We start from the raw sequence: 21,624 nt of genomic DNA on the forward strand, positions 1-21,624 counted from the left end.
CGAATTACACATATGATGTTTGTCAAAAAAGTCCGCGGACTGGCCATCTGTAGAATCTGGTGAATAACAGAACGGCCGGTCGCCAAGGGCCGGCTCGATTCGCTGACGGCCGTCACCGCCCTTAATTTTGTATGTTTTTAAATGGCATCATTGTAGTTGCACCGACAGAGGTCCGCCGTTTCCCCGCAGCGACAGTTCGCCAGCACACACAGCCCCCCGGCCCGTTGACAAGTCACTAGCACAACAAAAAAGTTGGGCACCCTTGAACTAGACTGATAGATCTGACAATGATTGGACGTTCAAACATGAAGTTGTCTTTTAAAATCATTTTTATTTAAAATCGACTTACAATGAGTGCCATAAAAAAACCATGAAGATATAAACCCAGAAACACAAGAATCATGCAGGTATGTTAGCTCAGTGCTACACACACAAGGGCAGATTGTAGTGTATTTTTGGCCAGAAAACATGTAATAATCTTTGGTATAATTCTACAGCAGGTTCAAATTGATCAGTTAAATTCAGTGACTGTTCCCTTAAAGGAAATACACAACATAATAAACAAACTCTTTATTTCTATTTGTTCTGTTCCATCGTCACACGGACGTTCAGTGGTAATATCTTCACTTCCTCCTCAGTGTTAAAGAATGGAAACATCTTCTCAGTGAAAGTGTGTGTGAAGGTGTGTATGTGTGTGTTAGATTCAGGATCAGAGAACGACAACTCTCCACTGTTCCAGTCCAGATTCACTCGGACCCTCTGGAGCTTCTTCTTCAGGCGGAGAGGAGTGTGAAAGTCTGGTGACATTGCTGCATATTTACCTCCGTCGAAATGTATCATCCATTTTCCGGTCAGATTGTCTCCCTTCCTCTGGAGAGGCTCTGCCAACACACCCAGAAACCAGACGGTGCCGTCTCCAACCTGGACATCCCAGCTGTGAGTCCCTGAGATGAAGCCCTCGGAGCCCCGGACAGAGGCGTAACCACCAAGCCTCTCTGGATTATCAGGACGCTTCTGCCTCTCTGCTCCGAGTCTCCCGCTGGTCAGCTCTTCAGACAGGATGAGGTTTGGACTAGCAGTGTTTGGGTCCAGGATGACAGGAGAGTAGGACACCATCTTCTTCATCTTGCTCCAGATGTTGAAGCTGAGGTTGCCCAGGTGTTTGGCCTGGTCTATCAGAGCTCCTGAGGGCAGCTGTGGATCCTCCAGCAGGGGGCGCTGCAGCTCCTCCTCCGTGGCTCTGACTGTGGGTGAACGAGCTGCTATCTCTCTGCTCATAGCCTCCATCATCATCCTCTTCTGCTCCTCTTCCTCCCTCAGTGCAGCCATCCTGGCCTCCTCTTCCTCTTCTAGGAACTGGTGAAGCTTCTTAAACTGCTCCTTAATCTGCATCTCTGTGTGTTGAGCCTGGACCTTCAGGTGTCCTGCTGCTTGATCAAACTTCACTTTAACTTCTTCAGAGAGCTTCAGTTTCTTCTTTAAGGGCTGCAGAGCTTCCTGGGGCTCCTCTCTGGGATCCTGAGCAGCTTCATCCATGATTCTGAATCTGTGGTTGGTGTGTGTTCTTGAATCTCTGCAGACGACACACACTGGCTGCTGATGGTCCAGACAGAAGAGTCCGAGTTTCTCAGAGTGCAGACTGCAGAGAGCCTCTGGAGGTCTCTGGTCTCTCTCCTGTAAGAAGGTCTCACACAGGTTCTTCAACAGCAGGTTACAGGGAGGTTCTCCTCTTGAAGATCTTCTCTTACAGACGGGACACTCGTGTTGGTTTCTCTCTCCACCAGGTCTGCAGACAGGCTTCACAGAAGCTGTGGCTCCAGGACAGAACAACGGGATCTCTAAAGACTTCCTGAAAGACCGGACAGCAGAGATCTTCCTACGATCTGGAAGCCGTGTTGTCTTCTGAGTGAAGCTGAAACACAGCAGACAGGAAGTACAGTCAGTCACGGCTCCCCTCCCCCTCCTCTACTGACTGAAATTCACTTTGAGTGATGTTTGGAGACTCACCTTCAGCGTGTCGGTCCGCAGGTTGAAGCAGCAGTGTTGTAGTTTCCACTTTTCTCTCCTGTAGCTGAACTCAGAGGAAGTTGTTAGTTTGGTCTGAAGGTGAATCTGATCGTCTGTTTTTCAGTCCGTCTGTCTCTCTGCAGTGAGGGAGAAGAACAAACTGTCTCCTGGTTTGTCCTCTGCTAAATGTTGCAGCTCCACCTGTAAAGAAGGGTGTGTTACAGATTTAAAGTGGAGGTTATTTAAAGTAGGGACAAAAACTAACTTTTTGTTGTTTTACTTCAATGAGCCTGTAGCGATGCTGTCAGCCGCATATATAAAAGGTACGGACACACCAACCCGATTATCGGCGTTGGTGGGCGTCAGGCCGACGATGAGCGTCGACACGCCCTACTCGGATTGGTGTGTCCCGCACCGTTGGGTCTTTTTAGCCGACCCGACGCTTGTTCGGCCGAAAACCCGGCGGGCAGTCGGCCAAAGGCAGTCTGCGAAATAAATCACTCTGATTGGCTGTTCAGCTAGCGAATCAGTGCATGAGAAGCGAAACGGAAGGGAGGGACCCAAACAAACTATTAAGAAGGCAAATCTGACATTTCCTTTACCTCCAGCTCTCGACTCAGGTTCGGGAAAGCCCCGTGAGCGTCTCGCTGTAGAGTGAACATGGAACGCAGACGCTATTTGTTGTTTGTTAATATCACGCAGTCTGTCTTCCGGGTGTTGTCTCTTTTGAATGACGAATACACACTACCGCCGCCTGCTGGTAAGGAGAGTTATTGCCACTCACGCATGCGCAGTTCGTACCTGCTTCTTGGCCGTCGGCTGAAGTCTTTGCGGTGTGTTCCAGTGCGACACATGACTAAGACGCAGAGACGCGAGGCGACGCAACAGTCGGGGTCCGTTCTTTGTTGTCAGCTCGGTGTGTCCGGGCCTTAAGGCAGACATTATTGTTTATCTTGTTTTACATTGTAAGCAGTGTACCTTCAACTGAATACTTGTTAAGGTTTCCGTCTAACTCAAACACTCCCTTTAAAACCTGTAGATGACATCCTGTTCACCTTACCCAGCTCCGCTGTGTGTGTGTGTGTGTGTCCATCAACGGCATTTGTTTTCAAATGACCATGAACAGTAATGTACACACATCTGACCAACTCCATAGGTATGTGGGTGTTCCCAAAAGAAGTTCTTCATCTCGATGTAGTGCTAAATGCTGTCGGAGTGCACCGGAACGAACGCCCCGGTATGACGTTATTATGGCTGGCAAACAAGCCCAGGGGTCTCACTGACATTTCAGTTATATCAATATGTGTATGTACACAATATGTGTGTGTACACTGTACAGTGGTCCTAATTTGTTTGAATTGTATCCTGGTTTTAAATGTTGTTAATATGTTTCGGATGCATATTGTTCTATTATTTGTTCAGGCTGTTACATACAATTAGCCTCTGTTGCCACCTGCTGGTGAGTAAATATTCAAATCAGTCAAAATCATGGTTAAAATTGACAACCGGTCCGCGATTTTTTTTTTATGTATCTGCCGGTCCTTGGCACAATAAAGGTTGGGAACCCCCGATCTAGACTAGGGACTGAGGCACTGAGGGACTTCCGGGTCATTTCACTCCGTTAGGAAGGTTCCTAACGGCCCGTCCACTCTACAGCTTCAAAAAAAGCTTGGAGCTGGGCGCGTCTGAAGCTCGACCAACAACCAATCACATGAATCTCCCGCCCCTGACACACAAGCAGCGGTTTGATTGGCTAGAGTTTGGACTGGCATATGATTGGATTGGCTGGCGCTGGCTATTCCGGCGTCGGACCGCTATGTTACCCACAATTCAGTTCGGCGAAAAGCGAGGCAACGTGAAGTCACCCCATTCAAAGTGAATGGGCAGACGCGTTGGAAACTAGGGCTGTGCGATTATGGCAAAAATCATAATCACGATTATTTGTGTCAATAATTGATATCACGATTATTTATTGACCATTTATTGAACTTTAAAACAAATAATATTTTACTAATAAACAAGATCAACAAATATGTTGGAGCACACTTCCAAAACCATACTAAACATATATTATTAATATGATAAATAAAAATAAATTAGACCAAAATAAGTTAAATCAAATATGATGCAGTGCACTGTCACAACCTGAAAACTCCTTAACATATAGCCAACATGTTGGTAAAACATATTCATTATTCCACTCAGTTAAACGTTGAAGGCTGGCCAATCGTCATGGTCCAGAAGTAACAGGAAATAAATGTTGAACTACAATTTAAGACCAAATAAAAATGTTTAGGCCACCATGGCAAATGCTGGTAGGGCTGCTCGTGTCATCTCTTAAAGATGTTTTGCAAGAAACACCAGCCTGTTGACATGGTCTGGTTTCAGAGATGAGCGCAGGCAGGTGACAAGCCACCTGGACTGAAGACCCTCAGCCACGCCCCGACACATGGGGTGACGCCGGCCAATCACAAAGCTTTGATGCGTTCAAGTGCATTATTCTGGCACAGGAAGATTATGTTACAGGACATTAACGATAAAACAGAATATTGTTGTTCTATTTTTGGACACATCTCGCGATCGACTGGTTGCGCACCCCTGGGCTAGACCATAGGTCTGTTGTGGTGGCAAAGTAGTCAGCTGAAGCCGCATCTCTCTCAACTTCCCCACGGCATTTGTCATATAGTGCAGGCAGCGCAGACCTGCTGAAATAACACCAAGACGGCATCGCGTAACGCTTGTCCAACGTGTTGACAAGTTGCTTGAAGCCCTGGTTGCTAACAGTGCTAACTGGGCACATGTCTTTAGCGATGTGAAATGTAACGACAAAGTACTTGCAAATAGTGGAAATAGTTTTACCCTTCTTTTAACGAGTTGCTGATCTTATTCTGACATCTTCGCTCGCGCTGAACACTCACAACACATGTCACTCCCACGTGGGCTTTTAGGGAGGGGCGAAAGCGCACCCAGCAAAATAATCGTATTTTGTCAATTATGCTGTTTTCATAATCGTCGCAAACCATAATCGTAATCGCGATTAAAATACGATTAATTGCACAGCCCTATTGGAAACTGTTTTTGAAGCTGTCGAAGCTGTAGTGTGGACGGGCCGTAAGGGTGCATTACCTAATAGTCCGCTTCTCTGATGCGCACCAGACGACAGTTTGTTACATTAGCCGCTTTCACACCGCAGGACTTGCCGTACTTTAGTGCCGGCACTAAAGTACCACGGCACTGAATCCGCCAGGGGGCTAGTGCCAATCGCATTAGGCGCATTCACACTGCGGTACTTTTCCCACAAAGGTTCATGAGAACTTAGTTCATGCGAACTCTTTAGTTCTCATGAACTAAGTACAGATCGCGTTCACACCGGAAAAAGCCCCTGGGGGAGGATTAGGCAAATGATGCCGCTGACGTCACTTCTTCTTCTTCTGCTTTGGGTTTACTGGCAGGCTGCAAACCACTTCACGGCGTATACTGCCGCCCAAAGTCCCCGGCCGGAAGTCCCCGGAGTTGGGGAAGGCTTCAGTAGAAGCTGCTGGGACTCCCAGCAGCTTCTACTGAAGCCTTCCGAGTAAATCGCCAGAACGCCGACACCTCCTCATCTCCTCCGCTCCCATGTTTTATTTTGTGTTGCCATAAGTTAGTATCTCTGCGTTTCTGCGCTGGGCTAATGCTAATGCTAATAATGCTAATGCAAGGATAATAAAATGGCGGCTTCACAAAACCTTTTGGGAGTTTTACGGGGCGTGGTTTGCAATCCGCCCAGCCAATCAGGAATATAGCTCTTTTCTCACAAAAGAGCCGCTCGAAAGTCCCTGCTCTCTAGCAGGGACTTTCGAGGGGGTAAAAAGGTTCGCATGAACTAATTTTAGTACCGGCTCTTTTTGGTGTGAACGCGATCATGAACTAAGTTCGCATGAACTTACTGCGGTACTTTCCCTGAGGCAAGATTACGCTGACGTCACTTCGTCTTCTTCTTCTCTGGGTTTACTGGCAGGCCGCAAAACTACTTCACGGCAAGTAAAAAAAAAAACAAGAGAAGAAGAACTACACGGGGGGGAGGGGGTATGAAGCCCACCCGCTGTATGAGGCGTTTGTTTACTTTCCGACCTCAGACATGATGGAGTTCATAAGGGTAATTTACAAATAAAATACCCCATTATAACAATGGACTTTATCTTTATGTATTTATTATATATTACCCCCTCAGGCTGATTTTGGAAAAGGACATCAACCCTTGTTTGGTGTTTTCCCTTATTTATCTAAAACAAATGACATGATAAATTACTTGTGTCTATGTGTGTAAGACTTGTGTTTCTGATAAATTCAACCACCGACACCTGTCTGCTCTCACATTCTTCTATTCTGCAAATTTGGGGTGGGACACAATAAATAAAGCTTCGCCAGTTTGTTTGTTTTATTGCACAGTCAAGACATAACAATAACGGCATCACGCTGTTCCAGGTGTGTCGTATGCATGTAAATTGAAGTTAAATAAAAGTGTGAAATGTAAAATAACGTGTAAGTAGTTTCAAAACAATGTAACAGTGGCAATATATATAGCAGCAGACACGCCTTCGTGCAAGTTAGTACCAGGGAAAGTCCTGCGGTGTGAAGGTTCGGTTTGCGTTCACACGGGCAAAACTCAAACGGACTATACACTTTAAACATAAATCATGTGCTCGGAAATGCTGTTCAACAATTGGTCAGACATTAAGGGGGTAAAAATGCAAATCCCGGCAATTTCTACGGGAGCCTCCGCCATGGAGCATCGGCAGGTTATTCTCATGCTGTTGTTAATCTGGAGAGCGTATCAACAGCAACGGCGCATATGATTATCACCAGGGGTACACATAACTTTTTGAGTGAGTTACTCAGATGAGTACCAGGAGACAGCGTTTGGTACTCACCCCACACGAAGCGTGGTCCTCCTCTGTCCTCTATTTACACATCTTGCATGATAGATGAGGAAGATGATGATGATGCACCTCCCTGTCTCTTTTTAAGCCTCAGATTTGCTTTCTCCAAAACTTGTTGCCAAAACTGTGAAGTCCTTGCATTTCCTGAGGCCAAGTTGGAGGATCAAATACTAAGAAATGATCACATGACTTGAAGTCATATCTGATTTCAGATGTGGGAAGTTTAGTACACTTATCCAAGTACTGTACTTATATGATATTTGTACTTGACTTTGATCTAATTTGTTAAACGAGCTGCACCTTCACCAGCTTTGAGACCACTTTAATGATCAATCATTATAAAACATATCAGATATATTATTCTGAAATGGACCAATCTGCACAACGACTACTTTTACTTTTGGTACTTTAACTATATTTTGATGATAATACTTTTCTAATTTTAATTGAGTAACATTTTGAATGCAGGACTTTTACTGTAACAGAGTAACACTCTGTACTTCTACTTTTACTCAAGTACAAGATCTGAGTACTCTTCCACCTCTCTGTCTGATTTCAAACTCCTCCATTAACACCCTGAGTAAGTTTGCAACTGTGTGTTTTACTCCACTTTGTTGTAAATAAAACTGCAGCAGCTTGACCACAGATCGTGAACGTTGTGATCAGCTGATTGTGCGCAGTGCTCCAGTGTGTGCGCGGGGCACAGAGTGTGCTCAGGGGAGTCTCCCGCTGCAGCCAGTTTCGGCACAATTCTGTTGTTCATACCGACGTTAACCCCGTCTGTGCACACGGCGACCAACTCTGTCGTCCAGTGATAAGCCTCTGCCTCCTGTAAAGCTTCACAGGTCCGTCGGTTATGTCCTGCGCGGCTCGGCCAGCACCCAGTTCACTCAGTCATAGAAATACCGAAGAGTCTTTGCAGGGAGCGAAACGGCAACGTAGCTGCTTAATGTCTTTGGTTTTTTCACATGTCTCGTAGTTTACTCCATTGCGTGTTGACAAGAAACACGTGTAGACGAAATAAGTGTTTTGTTTTGATGTTTTGAGGTACGCAAAGGCGCGTAGTGGCGTTACGCAATTCAGATTTTTGCCGCGCATGCGTACCAGTTTATGTGCACCCCTGATTATATAATCAGACAACGTGTGGTGTGCGATACAAAACATTATAACATATAATGAGAGACGTTCTGCAGTAAGGAGGGGGTTTCACCGACGGCAGGTGGCTCTGACTTTTATGTATAGTTTTTAGTTTGATAGGCCTATAGTTGTTTTTGCTTTACACATCATTCTGCTTCACTCTTTCACTAAAGAAATGAAGACACCCGCGTTCTTGTGCCACGTAAATACTACGCTTCCTGTGTTTTAGTGCGGACTGCGTTCACACTGATGAACCGCTCCAGAGTTCACTAGCAAGCGGTCCGAGACCACCTATTTTAGCGGACCAGAGTCCGGTTGTTTAATTCACTTAAGAGGCCTCGGACTGTGTTCACACCGACCCAAATGAACCGCACCAGGGTTCGATTCAACCGGACTTTGAACGGCTGGTGTGACCGCACCCTAAGCTACGCTATCGCCTAAAACCTTTAAAGCAGGTTTCAACAGGTATTGAGTGGTGTTGGAGTCAGGCTCACCTTCAGCGTGTCGGTCCGCAGGTTGAAGCAGCAGTGTTGTAGTTTCCACTTTTCTCTCCTGTAGCTGAACTCAGAGGAAGTTGTTAGTTTGGTCCGAAGGTGAATCTGATCGTCTGTTTTTCAGTCCGTCTGTCTCTCTGCAGTGAGGAAGAAGAACAAACTGTTTCCTGGTTAGTCTGAGGTGAGCTTTGTCACGCCTCCTCTGCTGCACAAAGGGGTGTGTTACAGATTTAAATAGGAGGTTGTTTAGGGACAAAAACAAACCGCTCCTTTTGTTGTTTTGCTTCAATGAGCTTGTAGTAATCCTGTCTTCTGCATATATAGGAAACACATTGTTTATCTTGTTTTACATTGTAAGCAGTGTACCTTCAACTGAATACTTGTTCCCAACATCACCCAAATCAGTGGGTTGATTACAGAACCCTACAAGAGGGTACATTTAGTGCAGTGGTTCTCAAACTCTTTCTGGCAGGCCCCCCCTTTGGAAAAAAAAAAAGGCGGGGCCCCCCCAACATCAATAGTCAGGCTCAGTGGCGGCGCCAGAGATTTATTTTGGGGTGCTGTGGGGTAGCTTGACGTTCATAGGGTGCTCAAACATTTAGGGTTTCCCATTAATGTACCGGGCGCTACAGTGGAACTTTCTACTTTAAAGCTTTTGATTAAACTTTTGTTTATTTTGTTTGTTTTTATTATGCCTCCTGTAGCACCTTGGGATTGCTGTGAGCAATGAAAGGTGCTTTATAAATCGAATTTATTATTATTATTATTACTGCAACACTCCCCACGCACACACAATGTCCCCACGACAGTTACAATGAAGGCTCGATAAGCAGGGGTAAAGTGCTATGGTGTGTGGACCTCACATAGGGGGGTCCCGGTGGATGCTCCCCCGGGAAGATTTATTTTTAAATATTGAAGTTGAAAGCATCAATCTGGTGCACTTTGAGAGCAACATGGAGAGATCTATGGATACATCTCTCAACACACCCATTTGAAACAGAACTGTAAACAGATTGACTTTTTCTTTATGGATATTTTACAAATCACTCCCCTTTTAAACTTTATTCTTGTTTTACTGTCATATAGTATTTCATTCCTGTTTTTTCTCTTATTTTTTATAACTATAATGATCATATAAACGTGTGCCTCGGAAATAATTGTTTACATTAATGGTGACCCAAACGTTTGAGACCCACTGAGATAACACTGAGAGTCCTTTAGTTCACTGAGTCTCTCAGCCTGACAGGAGAGGACTCTCCTCCACCTTGTTGTTGAAAAAACTCCTTATATCCGTTAGCGTAGCTCGCTAGCACCAGAAGCTAACAACAACGATCTCCGGTACCGATGCGCTCTCTCTCTCGCTCGCGCACACACACAAAATGGCTCGTTCCACACACACACAGAGCGGAGCTTTAATGAAACACAGAGACCCAGACGTAATAGTACTGTACTGTATCATATTATTTTCGAATCAATAATTTTTCAAAATATGATTTTTTTTTTTTTTTATCTTTTTATTTAATTTTTTTTTTAAATAACCATTTTTCCTCCTGGTCTCTCGCGCCCCCCCTGTCATGCCTCTGCGCCCCCCTGGTGGGGCGCGCCCCCCACTTTGAGAACCACTGATTTAGTGTGATCATTGCAACGGTGAAAACTCATAATAAAGAGTAATACGTCAGATATACACAGGCTTCAGGTTACAGTATTTGTTCAAAGGGTTTATCACATATCGTGTTACTGTGGCACACCCATGCCAACACGCTACAGCCCAACACTTTCCCATAAAGTGTCAGGGTGAGTGAAGCAGGCAGGACCCAAATGCAGGAACAAATACGAGTTTGAACCGAAAATACCTTTATTTCAAGGCCAACAAACTGACACATACAAACTATCTCAAACTATCTCCTAGTGAACACATACAACTAAGACATGGGCCCTTTCTCATTTCATCAAATCCCCCTCCTCGACTCCTCGACTCCTCGGTCCTCCGGTAGTGTCCCGGAAATGAATTTCAGCACGCCATGTTGAAGGACATCTCGGTTGCGGTCGGATAGTTTAAAAATCAGCTCCTAAGTTCTAACCCTATCTCCTATTCCTTGACCTCTGAGTGAAACGTCACGGGGTTAAGGGATAGTGGATAGGAGAATGCAAAAGGACTTAGGAGAAGAGACTGCGGTACTTTAGAGAATCCGAATGCACTTTCACTATCCGACGTGTTTATGACTATTCGACTTCAGCCATAACACACAATGTTGTCGTAATTCAATGGAAAATCGTCCAAACGGCACCAGACTTCAGACTATCATTAATGGTCCGGCCCTCAACAGCTCTACGTCAATTATGGAATGTCATTATATCCCGTTTCCATGGCAACGCTTCCCTCGCCATAAAACACAATGTTGTCGTAATTCAATGGAAAATTGTCCAAATGGCACCAGACCTCAGACTATCATTAATGGTCTGGCCCTCAACAGCTCTACGCCAATTATGGGATGTCGTCATATGCTGTTTCCATGGCAACGCATCCCTCGCCATAAAACACAATGTTGCCGTTACTCCCATGAAAATGGTCTAAACGGCACCAGACTTCAGATGATGGCTAATGGTCCGGCTCTGAACAGCTCTATATCAATTATGGGGTGTCATCAAATTCCGTTGCCATGGTAACAGATCACTCGCCATCAAACACAATGTTTATGATACTGCTGTAACTCCTATGTACGTTGTCTGATCGGCCTGAAACTTCCCACGTTTGTCAACGGCCGAGTCCTCGAGACATCTGTCTGACATCGACGTTCGGACAACTGCCTGCGGAGCATCGAAGACCCGCTCAACGCTGCTTGCAGCTTTAATTATTATTACCCTCTACACATTCAGTAAAAGGTTTTGTAATTAGTGTAAATATTACGTAATGTAGACGTGAGTTATGTAATGATTACATTGCTCCACCATATGCTCAGTTTTCACCTGTTGACCATTCGGTTATTCACTTAATTAGGCATTTAATTTAGTTAGGAGTGAGCATGTGACCGTTTACTGATTGATCATCTTTGCCAATATGATCTTTGTACATAATGTAACAGAAGAAGTGACAATGTTCAATATTATTGAAAAAAGCTTAAGCAACATCGGATATTAATTACCTTTGGCATCTTTTTTGCAGACACAAATTTGTTTGTTTTTCTAACTGACTATAAATTCAATCTGCAGGTTTTGGAATAAGATGTCTCTCTTGTCACTGACACATCGTCTTCCCTTGCATTTTCAGACATGTATTTGTTTATTTAACAGATTTGCGGCTCTCAACAGAGTCTTGTTTGTAAGTCCTGTCCTCAACAAACCCACGGGGGAAGACCGGGGGACGCTTGTTTTCCTGCTCTGCCCCGACAGCTGTTCTGCCCGCAAACCTTTTAATATTTGCTGCTCACATGCAGAAGGTCTCGGGGGCCGTCACACTGCAGCAGGTGCCAGAAGCCCATGAAAAAATAAACACACACACACACACACACACACACACACACACACACAAACTGACACATGACACAGAAAACACACAACAGTGAAAAGGCACCAGCGCACCAGCGCACCAGCGCTCGCTCTGTGATCCCCGCTCTGTTGTTCTGTCCCCGCCGCTTTAATTGGGGATTTGAGCCGGCATCTTCTCGCTGTGACAGACTAAAAATAACTCTTTGAGAAGTGTCAGAAAACACAGCCGCGCTCAGACTGTGAGTTCTCTGTCAGATGTTGCAAACATGGACACAAGGGGGACTTGTATTAGTTTCAAATAAGTTCCTTTTTGTTCTGGAAATACAGAAACACAAGCATCTCACTGCAAAATATAGGCTACATCTAATGAATGATAACTTTCTAAACATTCATGTGCATTCTTAAACTTGCAACTTGCAATTAACCCCGCAAAACACACTGATAATATGACAACAAATACAAAACTTGCAAGCTACAAGTTTACACTACTGTAATTATTCCATGTAAGTGAAGACATGCGTTGCAAACTACAATCGAAATCCAATAGAAATCTCATATCTGCATTACTTTTGAACATTTTGCGCCATAAGCATCCTTAAAAAGGTATTGTTCCCTTTTGTTAAGGGTATTTCCAAAGTATGTATGTGCTTTCTTAAACTTGCATCAAACATGATATGCAAATGTGTTATAAACCTCTGGGAAAGCAACAGAGTACGTATCCCTCTCACAGGGTGGACAGACGTGCAGTAGAAGTTGCGTATAGAGATAAACAAACATAATACAAACGACATAAGCAAACCAAATTAAAAGAAGATAATGTGAAGATATATTCAAAAAGCTTTGTACCTTTGTGTGTTCTGCTGCAGTTACAGGCAGAGATTGAGAAAACCACACATAAGGCAACACATGTGTAGTCTTCAAAATGGGCAGGGCCAAAAAAGCGCCCATGGACACTACCCAAAAGAATGGGCATAACTAATGAACAGAAGAAGTTAGAATCTTCTAATCAGTTCTGATACAATGATAATAAATGTGTGCACTTTTCTGTCTTGAATGTTTCTTTCAATGTTATGGTTAGCAGTTATTTTTAATGAAATAAGTAAAAAAATCATGCTCCGTTTTATTTATGGGCAAATATCCCATATTATAGAATAAGTCTCTAATGAGTGACATATATCATTAGCTGAGGTTGTGCTGATTTCTGGGATGTGTAAAACTTGATTATACTGTAAAGATATTATAGTAATTATTGATCTATTATCTAATATATAATTCCTTTTTCTTTTTTTTTCACTTTTTCTTTTTGTATTACTTTTAATATAGTATATTTTAATATTGGTTAATATTGTCTGCTTATCTGTATTATTGTGTTGCATTGTTGGAGAAGCCTGTGTCCTAAGATTTTCAACGACATAATTACTCTGTAGCTATGTTAGTTTGACAATAAAGAACCTTGAACCTTGAACCTTGAAGAAATGACAATTTATTAGGCAAAACACAACAACATACAAAAACGGAAATGTCCTGTGTGGGTCTCAGAGGATTAAAAAGGATATCCTTCTTAGAGCTAATAACATGCACGAGAGAAAAAGGAGTCAATTTAAAATCATTGCTTATTCTCTGCTCCTCGCTTCACTACGAAAAGATAGCAATATGTTTACTGCTGTAGATTGCTTTTGTTCACAGTTTTGTGAATGGAGAGTTCCTGGTCAGCATCGTAATGAGCAAACAGTCGTGTTGACACCTCAATAATGTGATTCCCAATAACATTTTGTTTGTTTGTTCATTTCATCAGTCGTTTAATCAATATAATCCTGTCGTAATCCCGTCCATCGAGGGAACATGAAAACAACTGTGCCGGGCCGAGTGATGACTCAACATGCAGCCGCGGTGAACAAAGTCCTAATTTTAACACAGGGTGGCAACTGTCCTCAGATTGATGTAAAGGTTTTGAGCGGAGAGCCCTGGTGAGTTTTGTCTGAGCACCGAGAAGAGAAAGCAACCGCAGCTCAGTCAGGGAAATCATTTGAAATACTTTGGAAGAGTGGGAGTTCACCCAAAAGACGGCTAGACTCTGCCAAAGGATTGCTGAAGAGATGATACATCCGATTGGCTGCCATATTGGTTGCTTTTAGGCAGCGTTCGGGTTTATTAGGTAAGAGTTGGCTTGCTTCAGGATGCTTTTTTGTTGTTATGCAAAAGGCTCAGAGTGGTTACAGGGACATCAGATGCTTCATGGTGGCCAATCAGGCGAGACTTTGTTCTGTAAGCCAATCAAAGACATCATTATTATTATTAAACTGAGCTAATGTAAGTGAAGACGTGTTGTTTAACTGGCAACACGACCATATCAATCTCATATTTGATTTATCTATTGAAAATGTTTGCTCCATAATTATCCGTAAACTGCATCCCTTTGTTTAAGCGTATTTCCAACGTATTTATGTACATTCTTAAACTTTAAGCATTAAACACGATATATCAAAAAGTTAGCAATTAACACGCAGAACACAATGACTGAGAATATCTTGTAATTGAGTGAGGGATAGATGCATCCGATTGGCTGTCATATAGTTTGCTTTTAGGCAGCGTTCGGGTTTATTAGGTAAGAGTTGGCTTGGTTACAGGGACATCAGATGCTTCATGGTGGCCAATCAGGCGAGACTTCGTTCTGTGAGCCAATCAAATACATCATTATTATTAAACTGAGCTAAACGGAAATGTTTAATGGACTTTCCTGGAACTAATACTTCATGTAGGAAAAGCAGGATGTTGATCTACTAAAAGCTTATTTTGTATTATATGGCTGGAAACTAAAAGACAGACATAATACATTTATAGCTCTTACATAATTGTCCAACATTTTTTAAATCCATTATTACAACCTCATTGATTAAGTTATTCACACAATTGGATGTATTTCCCTTTGGGTTTGCATTTTTTGTTTTTTTTACGTTCAGTATTTTCCAGATTCCTCCAACATTTTTAAGTGATACCCAAATGATATATTTAAAATAAATAATTTGAACTAGGGGTGGGCGATATTGAAAATATATTATCACGATATTTTTCAAGCAGTATCACGATAGACGATATATATCACGATATTTTTTCATGTCGGTTATTATGGTTATTTTTCACCTACAAGGTAACAGAAACTAAAACAAAAAGGAGTAACAGACCAACATAGCATTTCAAGCTGGTTTTATTTCTGAAATGAATCCCTGAATGAACAATTCAACATTTTGATATGGCTTCAAGGCACAGTTTCTCAGTATAAACATGAACTTTCTGAGGTAGCACTAGCAGTGAACATCAATAAACATGAAAAGGAGGGTAAAACATAAAACATCAATGAGGAAAAGTCAGTGCCAAACAATTAAAATGTAAACTTTAGACTTGAAGTGCAATAAAAGACTTTAACATAACTGAAGGGAAAAGTTTATTTTTCTTATAGTTAAAAAAAAGAAAAAAGTCAATATATATATATTTTTTTATCACGATAGATACGATATCTCTGAAAAAGCATAACGTGGAGACCTAATATCGTCACGACGATATATATCGTCATATCGCCCACCCCTAATTTGAACCAAGGGATCCTAGATGTAGGAGTTTAGCCTATACTATCTAATGCATAAAACATTATGAATATCTCTTTCCATTTGACATTTAGCAGTTGATGTTATTTCTGAAGTTTGAGTTATTTGGGTAAGTGTTATCATGAGTAGAAACATCAGTGGCTGTGCTAATAGAAAAGTTAGTGTCATTAACACTGAAACGGGACCCTCATGTGACGCCGCTGCACACAGGGTGACAAATACATGGCGAAATTGCAAATGCATCCATTCCCTCACTTAGTAATTTTGAAGGACCGTGTCAGAGCTAGCCGTGACCCCGGGGTTATGAGGTGTGCAGAGACGCAATGCTGATCCCTGATTGGCTGCCCAGCATACCCACCCGGGATATCACACACCTGCCGGTCTGTGTCTCTCACAAGTGCGCTCAGGGGGGGAGATCAACACATTTCAATTGTGGAACCCCCCCCCCCCATGTGACTTAGGACACTGATATTGGCTTTTGAAGTCTAAATACCTATATTTAATCCACATTAATCTGCATGTGGTTGCAAAACACTTTTAAAGGTCTCCTATTACTGAACACCAAACAGAACATTAGGCACTTTCACACCGGAGTACTTTTCCCTTTTAGTTCCGATAGTTCCTGGGATTTTGCGGTCACACCAAAAGGGAATTTAGTTCATGAGAACTTTTCACCCCTTTGTAGTCCCTGCTAGAGAGGTGGTACTTTCCTGGGGAGAAAACAGTTCCAATTTCTGATTGGCTGGGCGAATTGCAAACCACGCCCCGTAAAACTCGGAAAAGTTTTGTGAAGCCGCCATTGTATTTGCTAGCATTAGCATTATTAGCATTAGCATTAGCCCCGCGCAGAAACGCAGAGAGACTAACTTATGGCAACACAAAATAAAACATGGGAGCGGTGGAGATGATGAGGTGTCGGCATTCTGGCGATTTACTCGGAAGGCCAGACCCCAACTCCGGGGACTTCCGGCCGGGGACTCCGGGCGGCAGTATACGCCGTGAAGTGGTTTGCGGCCTGCCAGTAAACCCAAAGCAGAAGAAGAAGAAGTGACGTCAGCGGCTTCATTTGTGTAATCTTCCCTCAGGAACTTATTCCGGTGTGAACGCGATCTGCTCTTTAGTTCCATGGGGGAACTACGTACGTCAAAGTAGTTGGTGTGAAAGCAGCTATAGCAGCATTACCCATAATCCCCTCTGTTTCAGCCCTGTTTCCAAAGTGCTGATTCTCTGTCTGTTACTTTAGATGAAAATAAGGAGCCCCTCCCCACGCCCCTCTGAGAGACATTTGGTTACAAAGAACTCAATGGTGCTCTAGAGGAGATTCAGGTGATAAGGGGGGGGGGGGGGGGGGGGGTTACCTTGGTTGCTGATTGGCCAAAATCTGATCAGCTCATTTTCAGACTGGTTTTTATAGAAATGGACATGAAGAAGAGGGGACACATGTTGATGTAGAAGAGACATGAAGAAGAGGGGACACATGTTGATGTAGAAGAGACATGAAGAAGAGGGGACACATGTTGATGTAGAAGAGACATGAAGAAGAGGGGACACGTGTTGATGTAGAAGAGACATGAAGAAGAGGGGACACATGTTGATGTAGAAGAGACATGAAGAAGAGGGGACACATGTTGATGTAGAAGAGACATGAAGAAGAGGGGACACATGTTGATGTAGAAGAGACATGGAGAAGAGGGGACACATGTTGATGTAGAAGAGACATGAAGAAGAGGGGACACATGTTGATGTAGAAGAGACATGAAGAAGAGGGGACACATGTTGATGTAGAAGAGACATGGAGAAGAGGGGACACATGTTGATATAGAAGAGACATGAAGAAGAGGGGACACATGTTGATGTAGAAGAGACATGGAGAAGAGGGGACACATGTTGATGTAGAAGAGACATGAAGAAGAGGGGACACATGTTGATGTAGAAGAGACATGAAGAAGAGGGGACACATGTTGATGTAGAAGAGACATGGAGAAGAGGGGACACATGTTGATATAGAAGAGACATGAAGAAGAGGATTTTGCATAATAGGTGACCTTTGTTTGGCTTGTATTGATCACGTCTCAGCGGGCTTTGGCTTCATAAAAGTTAACGGTCCGAGCAGAAAGCAAACGAGGTAGAATCCTTTGGCAGGAATCAATAATGTGTTTATATATGATCCAAGAGAAAGAGCAGTAAGGCCTTCAAGAGCCCAGATTAACATTTCAGTTGTTTTAAAGTTTATTTTAATTTTATATTTGTATTATTATTTCATCAATTCATTAAATTATGTTTATGTTAGTGATTTAATACCCTATGTTCAATATTTCATGAATAAAACTAGTTCTTTAAGGCACCGTATCATGTTGGGAAAATCTCATTGACTACATTAGACGTTAACATTTAAAAATAGCGTGGTCCAAAAACAACTTATAAATGCAAAAATGAAAGAAAATGTAATAATTAGTTGTTTTTCAGATTGTTTTACTAAAGTTTGTCCAATAAAACTTCCCCTTGAACTTTGTTTATATCGCATTTTTCATATATATGGGGTAGAAATAAAAAAAACGAACTAACCCCCCTTCTCAGGAAATAAACCTCCCTTCCCAGGAGCAACACATATCTTTCTGATTAATAAAAAACACTTAATACCTACGGAAGTCAATACAACAAGAATACAATTGTTTAATAAGATAAGAGTAAAATAGTAAATCAAGAAAGCATAACAGTTAAATAAGAACAGTAGTAGTACTATATTTGTATTACAGTGTTCTTAATATAGCTATCTGTGTACTTTTTTACATTTTTGTTTTAAATGTGTATCGACAGTATGCACCTTGACATCAAGTCAAATTCCTCGTACGTGTGGACCCTGGCAATAAACCCGCTTCTCATTCTCATTCTGATAGAATAAGAATAAAATAGGAATACAACTGTAAAATAGTAATTAAATGATATGAAAATAAGAATACAATGAGAATAAAATAAGAATACAAAAGTGAAAAGAAAAGAATAAAACAGTTAAATCACAATAAAATAAGAATTAAATTAGATGAAAATAAGACCACATTTAAATCAATTTAAATATTCATTTTAAAGCTGGCTCCAGGGTTGGCTCTTGATTTTTTCCTTTGACTGTGTGGAGTTGAATTAGCGGCAGCATGGGTGTGTGCTGTGTTGTGTATTTCGGTCTGAGGGGAGTCCTGGGAGTCTAAGAGCACAAGGTGTTGGGTGTGAGTCAGTATCAGAGCAGTTTCTATGGAGAGCGGCGGTGAGATATCGACCTCCAGCCGCTGGACTGTGGAAACCTCCGAGGGTGAGTCTAAAACCGTCTGATGGACGAGCTGCTGCAGGTAGACTCAGTCTGGGATCGTATATTCAAGCTAAATATATATTATCTTGTCGGGGTTTGTATCACCAGGCTCCCCACGATACGATACTATCGCGATACTTAAGCCACGATACGATAGTATTGCGATACGATATATTGTGATATTGCAATGGGTCATATCCATGTCCGTCTTCCCTTCCTGGTTAAAAAATGTATTTGCAATATGAATAGTTTATGTAAATAACACCATTTGTGTTATTAGAACCTGAAAAGGAGATTGTTTTGTTACTTTCATTGCAGTTGTATTCATGTCTTAACGTAACTTCCTGTTTTATACACGACCATCTTTCGGAGGGATATGCTCCAGTTTCTATAAAGAAAATATCTGTGTATCGATACAATATCGCCACGCAAGTATCGCGATACTATGCTCGGTTATTTCCCCCACCCATATTATCTTGTCTTCGTTTGAAAACAAGTTTCTTTGAGTGCAGTGGCAGCTGTTTGGCGTTGAGTTCTCCGTGCGGATGCAGAGCGTTGCAGGTGCTGTGTGAAAATCATTCTGGAGAGTTGTTATGTCTGCGGCGCTGGAGCAGGTCTCAGTGGAGGCTGTTGCGGAGAGAAAGGCATCCTTTACACTTTCCCAGCACCTGTTTATGCAACGACACAGGATAATGTTCTTATGTAATATTTCACTCTGCAGCCTTTCACATTATTGGGGCTTTGTTTTGGACGTCTTTGCTCACACACGTGCCGAAGCTCTCACTCTTTACTCAGTGTTAACATCATGTGACTGTTGGTTTTAAAATGTGTGTTTGATCTTTCTTTTGACGTTGATCATGAAGGATTTGATCTGGTTCTGAGCACATGAGTCGTTTTGGCTACCTTATCTTTCTGTATGCCGTTTTACTGAACAGTGATTTTGTCTTTAAATCTTCGTTGTTCAAACCCATTGTATAATTGAAGTATTTTCTCCGCTACACCTTACTTCAGATTCATAATTCTAACTGTCTGTCAGGTTATCCTTTCCATTCATCTGCAGTAAATACAGCAGATTAAACATCCCTTTGTGTATTGTGTATTAGTTCAACCGCTTGAAACTCTGAACAATAGGAATTTAATAGAATTAAATGGGATTAGTTTGGATTTTTTTAGTAAACTGCAATGCCATTTATTTAACCATATACATAACATTTAGATTTTTCATCTCTAAAGATGGTGAGCTAAGAAATTGGTTGGAAGATGTTTCTTTATACAAAGTCGCTATTTTAAAACCATTATTCAGTACAAAACCACACATAGTTATGAATATTTAAATAACAAACAAAAACAAGAGTTACTAACATCACAAGTAAGTTAGTTAGTAAGCCCCAAAGCACACGTTTATATAAAAAGACCTTTGCAATCTTGACCGCATACTCCAGTAAACTTTAATTTCCTCAACAAATAAATTGGCAATAGGTCTGTAGATAAAAAGAATACTACTTGTTACTGTTCTGTTTTACGTTGTACTTAATTATATGGCTTGTTAACTCATTGTATTCTGTAAGTCTTTGCCCTCACCCTGTTGCTTACACTTCTCGTCTCCAGGAGGACATTTCCATAGGACAAGTAGAGTTGTCGGTGGTACAGAGATCTAGGCTGGGTCTCTGCGACCCAATGCGTACTTTTTGTTGTGCTCACTATCATATCAAATGAAAGTATAATGATACCTACAGAGGGACCGGCAGAAATGAATTCTGGGACATTGGCAGCAGTCAAAATAGTGCCACCATGTTATTGTCCTTTTGGGTTGTTGGGAGAGTTTAATATGACACCCACTGCTGTGTGTTTACTCGTCAAAGCTCAACACAAGAAACAATTATAAGCAGATAGATTATAAGCAATTATAACTGAAGACCAGCTAGCACAACAGCATCATTTAAAACAGGGCTGGATCACCCACCCAGAAAGTTGTATTTTATGTTTTCAATGAATGGTTTGCGATATCAGAACAAAAAGAGGTTGCAGTACAAAGCTGAGATTTTTATTCTTTCACAGTTTTTTTATTTAGATTGTACTAGAAAGACACATTTCCAGACATAACGTTTTACAGATGATTACAGGGGGGGTAAATAACCCTAACCCTAACCCTAACCCTAATATACAGGGCTTGCATACTATGTATTTGTTATATATTCTTTCTTTTTGTTAAGACTTATTTCTCCCTCTCTTTTTGCTCTTTTCAGGCAACTACTAAGGGCATGTTGTTGGTGGACCCACATCTCTACCGAGGACTTAACTAAAATATTGCCTGCCACTGGTTATGAGAATCTGCACTGCGAGACTGAAACGGTATGTATTGACACATGTTTAACCTGTTGAGCCCGAGAGTACCCTAATCCGGGTCCGGCGGGTAGTTTTCTCACGAAACTGTGTCTCAGGGCTTCTTAATATTTAAAAACCTATTAATGTGTCATACTCACTTAATCTAAATGAGGAAAATAAATGAAATACAGATGTGTCTTTCTTGAGTTTGGGGGCGGTGGTGGCGAAGTCGATTGGGACTTGGCTTGGCAACTGGAAGGTCACCAGTTCAAGTCCCGGCAAGACCAAGTGCTACCGAGGTGTCCCTGAGCAAGGCACCTTTCCCCTCACTGCTCCCCGGGCGCCGTTCA

General features: G+C 42.2%; 2 protein-coding genes across 2 annotated transcripts in view; one reads left to right on the forward strand and one right to left on the reverse strand.

The window, feature by feature from the left end:
* lingo4b (leucine rich repeat and Ig domain containing 4b) overlaps positions 1 to 21,624 on the forward strand; it is a 42,760-nt gene that overhangs the window by 18,084 nt on the left and 3,052 nt on the right. Inside the window, exon 2 of the mRNA XM_034102305.1 lies at positions 21,196 to 21,301. The gene's annotated coding sequence lies outside the window, so the exon portion shown is untranslated. The remainder of the gene's footprint in view (positions 1 to 21,195; positions 21,302 to 21,624) is intronic.
* Positions 312 to 2,669, reverse strand: LOC117460765 (E3 ubiquitin-protein ligase TRIM39-like). Its single transcript, XM_071206087.1, has 2 exons — positions 2,599 to 2,669; positions 312 to 1,912 (listed from the first exon to the last, which is right to left on the reverse strand). The coding sequence occupies exons 1-2, from the start codon at positions 2,667 to 2,669 to the stop codon at positions 577 to 579; spliced, it is 1,407 nt and encodes a 468-aa protein (XP_071062188.1). The 3' UTR covers positions 312 to 576.

This window comes from Pseudochaenichthys georgianus, chromosome 16 (assembly GCF_902827115.2).
Source record: "Pseudochaenichthys georgianus chromosome 16, fPseGeo1.2, whole genome shotgun sequence".
NCBI classification, from domain to species: Eukaryota; Metazoa; Chordata; class Actinopteri; order Perciformes; family Channichthyidae; genus Pseudochaenichthys; species Pseudochaenichthys georgianus.

Excerpts from the sequence above, each read along its gene's own strand:
- LOC117460765 (XM_071206087.1), bottom strand. The coding sequence starts at position 2,669 with ATGTTCACTCTACAGCGAGACGCTCACGGGGCTTTCCCGAACCTGAGT. Across the intron at positions 1,913-2,598 it reads GAGCTGGAGGTAAAGGAAAT|CTTCACTCAGAAGACAACAC; the intron begins GTCAGATTTGCC and ends GCTGTGTTTCAG.